Here is a 10386-nt window from a genome sequence, read left to right as displayed (position 1 = left end):
AAAGAGAGGAAAAATTGTTCTCTTTATTAATCACAAAAATTAATTGTTACAAACTATCAATCTCAGCTTATATACTTGCTGAGATTGCAAAGCTAAGCTGAAAAATAACTGCTTCCTAACAACTTTTAACAAACTATAAAACACACTTTACTGGCCTAATTACAGCTGTCATGCTGAGCTGTAGATGAGTTGTTTTGCTGAAATAGCAATCCACGTGACTTGAGTCCTTTGGCTGATGTGGCAATCTGTGTGATTGCTGCTGTTGAAACACACAGTTTTGACAAACTGTGTTACCCCCCCTCAAACTGGAGCAAATATGTCAATGATGCTCAGTTTGGAAATGGCCTGATGGAAAGCTTGAGGTGGTAGAGCTTTAGTGAAGCAATCAGCAAGTTGATTGTCTGTGGTGACTGGGAGCAAGTGTATTAAGCCAGACTGAATTTTCTCTCGAACCACATGGCAGTCTATTTCTATGTGTTTTGATCTTTCATGAAACACTCGATTGTGTGCCAATTGGATTGCTGATTGGCTGTCACAATAGACTGCTGTTGGTAAAGGAAGAGACTGTTGAAGATCATGAAAAAGGTAAGCAAGCCATTGAATTTCACAAGTCAAGGCTGCAAGTGCTCTATATTCTGCTTCAGAACTTGATCTAGCAACTGTAGTTTGTTTTTTTTGACTTCCAAGAAATCAAAGAACTACCAAGGAAGACACAATATCCTGAGATAGATCTTCTGGAATCGGGACATGTACCCCAGTCAGCATCTGAAAAGGCAGCAAGCTTAAGATCAGAAGATGCTGAGAAATGTAACCCTTTTCCTGGAGCCCCTTTCAAGTATCTTAGTACTCTATGAGCAGCAAGAAGATGTGCCTGAGTTGGGCAATCTAGAAATTGTGAGAGTTGCTGAATGGAGTAGGAGATATCTGGTCTGGTATTGCAGAGATACAGAAGTTTACCTACCAACTTCCTGTATGCAGTATTATCTGGTAAAAGAGAAGTATCATCTTTAGCCAGTTTCTGAGAATTAAGCATAGGAGTAGGTACTGGTTTTGAATCTTGAAAACCAGTGTCTGTGAGCAAATCCAGTGTGTATTTTCTCTGTGTCAAGTGAATACCAGATGAATTTCTAGCAACTTCCAGGCCTAAGAAATACTTCAAAACACCAAGATCCTTGATACTAAAAGTAGTATGCAAATAATCCTTGATTTCAGAGATGGCAACTTGAGAATTGCTGGCTAAAATAACATCATCCACATAGATTAGCAGAGCAATAAAGATAGAACCTGTTTTCTTTATCAACAAGGAAGGATCAGAATGTGCTTGATGAAATCCAATTGAAAGCAAAGCCCCAATTAATTTGGCATTCCATTGCCTGCTAGCCTGCTTAAGGCCATACAAAGACTTTTGAAGCTTACAAACTTTCTGTGGACTGGTTGACTCAAAACCAGGAGGAATGACCATATAAACTTCTTCATCAAGGTCTCCATGCAAGAATGCATTGTTGATATCAAGCTGATGCAGATGCCATTTATTCACAGCTGACAGAGAGAGTAAAGTTCTGATGGTACTCATTTTTGCCACAGGGGAAAATGTGTCAAGATAGTCAAGACCCTCTTGTTGAGTATACCCTTTTGCTACCAGTCTTGCTTTGCATCTCTCAATCTGTCCAGTTGATGTATATTTGATCTTATATACCCATTTGCAGCCAATTGCTCTTTTTCCTGCTGGTAGATCAGTAACAATCCAAGTATTGGTCTTGTCTAGAGCATCAAGTTCTGCTTTAGCATTTCTCCAACATTCAAACTTTACAGCAGCATTATATGTCTTAGGTTCTGTCATAGTGTCTATGGTTAGTGTGTAGTGTTTGTGAGCAGGAGATAACCTGTCATATGATAGAACACTGAAAGAGCATGAGGGGTAGTGGTGTTTTTGGTAAAAGAAGGTGGTAAAACACAAGTAAAGTCTTTTAAGTGTGCTGGTAGATGTGATGTTCTGGTTGTTCTTCTCAAAGCTGGAAATTCAGAGTCTGAATTTAGAGAAGGAACTGGTGGTTGTGAAATAGAAGGAATAGGTGGTGAAGAAGGTGGAGATGAATTAAGGTTTTCAAGGATAGGTAAGAAATAATCTGAATCAATGATTGAATCAGATGAATTTATTTGAGAAGTGACTGTTTTGGTGATTTTGTATGGGAATGTGGTTTCATAAAATATAACATTTCTAGACACTATAATCTGCTTTGAATCTAAACAATATAGAATAAAGCCTTTGGTGTGTGATGGAAAACCTAAGAACACACATTTATCTGCTCTTTTATCAAATTTGGTTCTGTGTGCTGGTATAGTGGCAGCAAAGCAAAGACAACCAAAGATTTTTAAATGCTGTAAAGATGGAGGTTGTTTGTAGAGTAACTCAAAAGGAGTATGTTCTGATATAATAGGAGATGGTGTTCTATTTATCAGATAGACAGCATGTGAAATACAGTAATTCCAAAAATGTAAAGGCAGATTAGATTGAAACCTGATTGCCCTTGCTACATTGAGGATGTGCTGCTGTTTTCTCTCTACAATACTATTCTGCTCAGGAGTATAGACACAACTGGTCTGATGAATAATCCCATGTTCCTTGTAGAAATCTGTACACGCAAACTCACCTCCATTATCAGATCTCACTATTTTTATTCTTTTAGAAAACTGAGTTTGAACCATGGCAATGAAATTCTGCAGATGAATTCTTGCTTCTGACTTATGTTTCATCAGAAAGACCCAGGAATATCTTGATAAGTCATCAACTAATGTGAGAAAATACTGAAAACCATTAATGGAAGGTTTTGCTACAGGGCCCCAAATGTCAATTTGCAGCAAGTCAAATACTTCTTTAGAAACAGAAGAACTTATTGGAAAGGGCAGTTTTTTCTGCTTTGCATAATGGCATACATCACAGACTTTATTCACTCATGTTTTAATTGTTGAATCAAGTTTCTGTAGAGGTTTTATTCTACTATGTGACAAATGACCAAGTCTATAATGCCAGATATCAACATCTGCATTTTCTTTAGAAACTGAAAAAACTGAATTACAATTTCTTCCTGTTAATGACTCCTGCATGAGTTGATATAGACCATCTTTTTTCTTAGCTGATCCAATCCTCCTCCATGTCTCCATATCCTGGATGAAATAGTGATCATGATAAAGTATTAAGCACAAAAGTCTGTCATCTGTCAATTTGCTTGCTGAAATCAAATTGAAGTTAAACATTGGGACATATAGAACATTGTGTAATACTAGATCAGAATTGAGTTGTACTGAACCAATGTGAGTTACTGCTATGAGTTGTCCTGTTGGTAGCTTGACATGGACATTTTGAACCTTTTTATAATCCTTAAAGAATTCAATTTCACAGATTATGTGAGCTGTAGCTCCAGTGTCTAATATCCAACTTTCTCTATAACCTTTAGATGAGAAATAACAAGCATGAACAATACCTTGCTCTTCTGTCATTGGTTTAAAGGTAGATGAAAGTGAATTTGCATGAGCTGTAATCTGTGTCTCACCAATCCTGTCTGCTTGAATCAAAGACATAATCTTCTGATATTGCTCAGGAGTGAAAGGGAAGATTTGCCCTTCATTTGAATGCTGCTGAGTGTGCATATCCTGTCTATGCTGCTGAGTGTGCATATCCTGTCTATTGTTCATGATCTGTGCAGATTGATTGTTCATCATCATCTGTTGAGACTGATCTACTCTGTAACCATTCATTTGTTCCTGAGCATTCATGTACTCCTGTTCTTCAAGTTGTACATTATTAGCATATCCACTACTCTCTCCCTTGTACCTTGGCTGGAATCCAGGAGGGTATCCATGTTTTTTATAGCAGTAATCAACTGTGTGATTGGTTTGTCCACAATGGGAACAAAGTTTTTGTTTGGCAAATTGATTAAGATAACCACCTCTGCCTCTAAACATTCCTCCTCTGAAATTGCTTACACCTCTACCTCTAGCATAACAGATATTGGATTCATATCCTTGTTCATCACTCTCACTAAAACCTTTAGCCATGAATACACTTGATTCAGCAGGCAACTTATTGCCAGTAGCATTCAATTGTCTTTCAAATTGAATTACCATAGAGAAGGCCTTATTAATTTTTGGAAGTGGTTCCATCATCAATATCTGAGTTTTGATTGTGCCAAAATTCTCATTCAATCCTTTCATAAAACGAATCACATGATCATTATCTAAATTCAGTCTGACTCTTTCTATCAGACCACAAGAACACTTAGGTTCACAAGTACAAACAGGCAAATTTCTCAAGCTTTTCAACTCATCCCAGAGAGTTTTCAAATGTGTGTAGTACTCAGTTACATTCAAGGCATTCTGTCTTTATGTGTATATTTCTTCTTGAAGATCACCTATTCTATAGGCATCTCCTTGAGAAAAACGATCTCTCAAGTCTATCCAAACATCTAAAGCACTATCAAGATTCGAAACACTATCAGCTATAGTCTGTGTTACAGATCTATACAACCACGACATGACAAGTGTGTTACATCTTTCCCAAACTTCATAGTTATCATGATCAGGACTAAGTGCAGGAATTGAGCCATTAACAAACTTATATTTATTTTTTGAGATCAAAGCCATACGCATTGATCTATACCAAGCATTGTAATTAGTTCCATCAAACAAATTTCTAACAAGAACGAGTGAGGGATTTTCACCTGGATGAACAAAGAATGGAGAAGAAATTGATTCCTCTGCTCTAGGTAAAGTGCGCGCCATTGTTGAACCAAAAAACAAGAAACTACTTCAAACGAAGAAGACAAAGATCAAGAGCAACAAGGCTCTGATACCATAACAAAAAAGAGAGGAAAAATTGTTCTCTTTATTAATCACAAAAATTAATTGTTACAAACTATCAATCTCAGCTTATATACTTGCTGAGATTGCAAAGCTAAGCTGAAAAATAACTGCTTCCTAACAACTTTTAACAAACTATAAAACACACTTTACTGGCCTAATTACAGCTGTCATGCTGAGCTGTAGATGAGTTGTTTTGCTGAAATAGCAATCCACGTGACTTGAGTCCTTTGGCTGATGTTGCAATCTGTGTGATTGCTGCTGTTGAAACACACAGTTTTGACAAACTGTGTTAAGTTGATGTGTACCTAGAAAGTAGAAACTATTGCAAAAATTAAGATTTTCAATTTTGTCTTCAAAAAATTTCATTTGTTTTTAAAACTTCAGCTTATATGATGTGAGTTGATGTTTGTTTGGTTAGATGCTAAGTACGATGAAATCAGATAGGTTATCGATAATGAAAGCGGTGATGAAATTGATATTTCTAGTTGATGGATGATAAATTAAGCGAGCATAATGAAATTATGAAATAAATTAGTTTCTCGCATAATTTAATGTCTAGTGAAACTTGCGTAAATTTTATCTCATACCATTTCATGTTTAAAAAAAATTGAAAAAGTTTCAAAAAATCCATACTATTTTATTTTTCTTAATTTTTTTTTAAATTTCAATTATATTATTATAATTTTAAAATTTTAATAATTATTTTAATTTTTAATAAAAATTTAAGGATGTTTTTTCCCCTCTTCTTTTTCTTCTCCGGCCACTATCCATCCTCCACCGACTGGTATATCCATTCCCACCTCCATACCCATCACCGATCTAAAATAGCTCTTTCATCCAAGGGATTAAATCATTAAAATTCAATGTTCATAGTGCATGAGCTAAGAATACTAAAACACTTAAAACCGGGTATTTCAAGCATCTTTAATGATTCAAATAAATAAAATATCCAAATCAAGAGATTTGTATGCGATTTATAACAGACTGGATTTTTGACTCGTTTTTCAATTATCGGACCCATTGCCTAATCTTCATGTTGCTAGAAATCTCTTGATAGATTTTACGTTAATCATTGCTTTATGAGTTTTTTGGATTCAATGCGGGCTGAAAATCTCATCAAACAATTTTGTTTTTGATAAATAAATTTTTCTCCCACCTTTCTAAGAAGAGTTAAGTGTATATTGTTTTATAGTTTACTTTCTCTGTGACATTTTAATTGAGAAAATTTTCATTGCACACTGTTTCAAAAATTAATTTATGAGCTATTTGATTTATTCCAAAAATGTGTGGGCGTGTGTGTTTGGTTTAGGATTAGTTAGCTAGGTTAATTAGATTCATAAATTAATATATCTCAGGATAATAAAGTTATTTTTTGGAATAAAACAAATAAACTATAAAAAAATAAAGATAAAGTACAATTTTGGTCCCTAAAAATGTCAGAAAAAGATTTGATGGGTTCACAAACTTCTAATTTTGTATAATGTTTTTCAATTCGACAAATTGACCCATAAACTTTTAAAACCTAATTTTATGTTCAGTTTGATGCAAGCTTATATCTGCAATTGTTTTGAATTTTTATAGGTTTATGCGATAATTACGATTCAATCTTTCAGATTTATCGTTTCATTTTAATGTCTCTTGAATTTCTTCAAACATCCAAAAGCTCGACAGTTGAACATGTTTTTCTGAAAATCATCATTAGACAGCTCTAATTTTTCTCTCATTCTCTAGTTATACCTCTCTCTAAAATTTATGAATAATTTTATCAATAGATTTAATAATGATTTTTTCACTATTGACAAACTCTTTAACCTCGTTAGAGACGGTAAAAGAGCTGAAAAGGAAAGCATTTCTGTACAAATATGAATCCTTCTTGTGGTAAGATCCAAAAATACTATACAACAACATAAGATACAACAATAGATCCAAAAATTACAGCATGTTTCTAAGTTCTAAGCTTAAGAATTATAGTTGAAAACCATAGAAATCTTCCAACCAATTGACTGTAGAATGTAAATATCCACCCAATGCCAAGACTAAAACAGAGAAAACAAAATATATATGATTTTCACACCAATGCAAGTTATCCAAAATTCTTATTCATTTTCAGGTTACAAGCAAACATTTTCTCTTATTATCGTGTGCAGAATGATCAGTTCAAACATTAACAAAATCGAAAAATACTACCGCTACAACATAAGATACAACAATAACCGGTTCTTTATAGTCGATCAGTGGAACTTTGACGACTGCTTCAAATCTTTACTGTTTGCGTACATGTAATTAATCTGGTCTTTAAACGACGTAGGTAATGGAGAAAATCCAGTATAATCTCTGTCCGCCTTTGCAAAGCATAACTCAGCCATGTACTTGAAAAGTCCGCTCTTTCGAGCAAATGGTTGAGCTGCAAATTCCTCGATTGGCATCCACTACAGGAAAATTTGACATTTTTAAAAAATAAACAGTGTTCTAAACAAAAAAAATTCAGGAGTTTTTCATGCAGCATTCGGAAACAAAAGAAACAGTAGTACTGCATTCACCGAAAGCAGTTTTCTGAACAAAATATAAGAAAACGGATCACTTAGGAATTAAATGTCATTGCCTGGAAATTACCTCGGCTGCCTCAATCTCCTCTTCTTGCTTCTGAATGTTGAAAGACACTGGTCTCAGCATACAAATGTAAAATATATCTGATTTCCCAAAGAATACTCCGTGTGCTTGGCTGTAAGTTGAGGCCATAAAAATTGTGAGACTATGTCTTCAGCCTGATTAAATTCAGCAAACTTTTATACGAAGCACTAAGAGAAGACAAAAATAATTTTGCATTTTCGCAAAAGCGATGAATCCCAGGAACAATTAAGCAGAAATATTATGCATTAAACTCGTTACTCAAGTTTGTAGACTTGAAATTTGCTTTCATTCTATCAAAATCATGATATTCAGGAGTATTCCAAAGTGATTCCTTTCTCTCTAGTAACCAAATAGAATCATTCGTATAATCGAAGAAATGAATATTGGAGCAATTAGCAGTCAAGTTCCTAACCATGATCCATACCTGAATAGATAAGACTATAATTGCATAATGTTGAGATACAGCTAAAGAAAAGGACAAACCTGAATGCTAGAATTTCTTTAAACTCTGTGTCAATCTGAGCAAGGAAACAATAAGGTCTTAGAAACGGATCAGCATTGGCCTAGAAACAGCAAAAATAATCGTAATACTTACGCCAGTCTCCTCTTTTACTTCTCGTATAGCTGCCGTGAAGATATCCTCACCCTATCCATTGAAGAGATCGTGTAAATAGCTAAAGAAGTGAGTTAACTTGTCTAATTTTTTTAATTGTATATGTGTACCTCATCAACAGCTCCAGTGGGGATTTTCCATGCACCTGTTCCACGAAACTCGCCTGTCTTTTCCTGGACAACAAGAATCTGGCAACCAAGAGGAGTTCCCAAATAAGACCAAAAGGCTAGGGATCGGATATGAATGCATCAATGTCTGTGTCACATAGAGCGATCATATGTATAGAGTTATGAAATCATATACTATGTCCTAATTTGGTGTAGCTAAATGAAGACATGACAAATGTTCTCATGGATCATTTATGCTTGAGCAATTCTAAATTGATTGATTCTTCAGATTCCACATTGAATGTGAAAGCAAAAAATACAGAGGCATTTGCATTTTCCAGAATAATTAGACAAGTGCCTACATATATTGCCAAATCACAATAAAAATAAGGAGAAAAAAATTATTTTCTGTTTTTTCGTTTTTTCACAACAGACACATAGGTGAATGGATGATGTTAGTTGAGACAGTAAGACATATATCACACAAATTAGGAGTCAACTATGTAGCATGTAAACGGAAACACTGAAACGGGAAACGCCAAAACGAGAAACAGTGATACATTAGCTTTCACAAGAACAGTCAAATAAATATAAAATGCAGAGTTTCATAAACGTTTCTGAAAACAAAAATGCTGAACCGGAGAAGTTTTCGTGCAACATAGGGAAGCAACATTTGGAGAAGACAAATGGATGCTAGTAACAGAATTTTAACCAAATAAACAGAGAACCCATGAAGAATTAAGAAAACAATGTAGGAAAATACCTCTCTTTTATCATTCATGACAATGCCGCCGACGCCGATTCTATGAGAAGCATTAGCAGGAATTGTGCTAGGAGTGTCAGGTATCCAGTAAACAAGCATGAGGTAAGTAGGCTCAGCATGGTGATAGTAAAATCCTTCCTGCAACCAATATAACACACTAAATACTCTACTCATGACAGAACAAATGAATAATCATATTTCATTACAGAAACAAAAAAACAAACACCTTCACTGCAGTTTCTACAAGATTTACAAGTCTAATAGGAATCTTCAACCAAACTCCCTTTTTACCCTGCAAAAACCAAAATTACATACAGTTTCAACTCAAACTTAAAGATTTTATCTCATAATCAATCTTCAAAAACAAAAGAAATATACTAATTATAAACCTGTTGCTTCCAAGCTGAAATAGAAGCTCTAAGCCTAGCAAGAAAAAGTTGAGGTTCCATTTGTTTCTCTAGTTCAACAATGACACCATCATAATCATCAGTTGAAGCAGGAAACACTCCACCATTATAAATCACATTTTCAGTTTGTTTACAAACTGTCTCTGATCTCCCCATGCTGATAATACTTCTACCTTAAACCCTGCATTTCACAAACAACCAAAAATATTTAAATTTTTTAACTTGTGCCTCAAGAAACCAGACAAAAATGTTTGCTCAAATTAAGGACCAGTAGTACTAAATTACAAAGAACAATGAACTTACTGTGCTTGTGAAACTGAGATATAGAAGTGGATAATAGATTAGAGATTGGTTTTGGGTTTACTTATAGTGAGTGAGATTATGAATAAATTAAGTGGCACTGATTAAATTATTAGTGTGTATGGTTCCCATGGCATCCGCTTTTTATTTTACTTTATATGTGTTGGTCAGCCTGCCTTTTTTATTTAGCCACTATTTTATATTTCTCCACGTGAAAAAACTCTGCATTATTTGTCAGCAGTGGCGTGCTGCCACAAATTTTAGTAATTTTTTAAACCGTCCAAAGTAATACTCCTCGTGTCCACATGAAAGAGTATTCGAATTTGTTTATTGTAGAAAAAATAAACATCTATAAAAACTTAGAATATTAAGAGGATCTCTAACGGATTGTATCAAATTTTTTAATTTAAAATATACGACAATATTCTTTTTAAAATTGTCAAACTTTTTAAAAGAAAGAGTTTGACAATAAATTATACATTCAGTATACTTATAATTTAAATTTAGAGTAGAGTGAAAACAGTTTTCCACGTGTACAGAAACATTTTCACCCTTTAATCTAAATTTAAAAGGATAAATTTGACATTCCAAAATAAATTGGTTATTTTTCTTTTCAAATACATTACATTATATTTTTTTGACATAAAATTGAATTAATTAATTAATTAAAATTAAAAATATATTAATATTATTAATATTTTTTGT

At 34.1% G+C, this 10386-nt stretch overlaps 1 protein-coding gene across 1 annotated transcript; it reads right to left on the bottom strand.

The window, feature by feature from the left end:
• Positions 1-6943: 6943 nt before the first annotated feature.
• Positions 6944-9829, bottom strand: LOC126670031 (nudix hydrolase 2-like). The gene is made up of 9 exons (XM_050363681.2): positions 9685-9829; positions 9364-9562; positions 9201-9266; positions 8975-9112; positions 8215-8292; positions 8087-8137; positions 7975-8009; positions 7474-7582; positions 6944-7289 (listed from the first exon to the last, which is right to left on the bottom strand). The coding sequence occupies exons 2-9, from the start codon at positions 9535-9537 to the stop codon at positions 7092-7094; spliced, it is 849 nt and encodes a 282-aa protein (XP_050219638.1). The 5' UTR covers positions 9538-9562; positions 9685-9829; the 3' UTR covers positions 6944-7091.
• Positions 9830-10386: the final 557 nt, after the last annotated feature.

This window comes from Mercurialis annua, linkage group LG2 (genome assembly GCF_937616625.2).
Source record: "Mercurialis annua linkage group LG2, ddMerAnnu1.2, whole genome shotgun sequence".
Lineage (NCBI taxonomy): Eukaryota > Viridiplantae > Streptophyta > Magnoliopsida > Malpighiales > Euphorbiaceae > Mercurialis > Mercurialis annua.
This window is presented reverse-complemented; position numbering and strand designations above follow the sequence as displayed.

Bases quoted from the DNA above. Each gene is read 5' to 3' on its own strand.
- LOC126670031 (XM_050363681.2), bottom strand. From the start codon at position 9,537: ATGGGGAGATCAGAGACAGTTTGTAAACAAACTGAAAATGTGATTTAT. The intron at 9,113-9,200 runs GTGTTTGTTTTT...TATTGGTTGCAG, and splicing joins TTGTAGAAACTGCAGTGAAG to GAAGGATTTTACTATCACCA. The intron at 7,290-7,473 runs GTAATTTCCAGG...ATTTTCCTGTAG, and splicing joins AGGAGATTGAGGCAGCCGAG to TGGATGCCAATCGAGGAATT.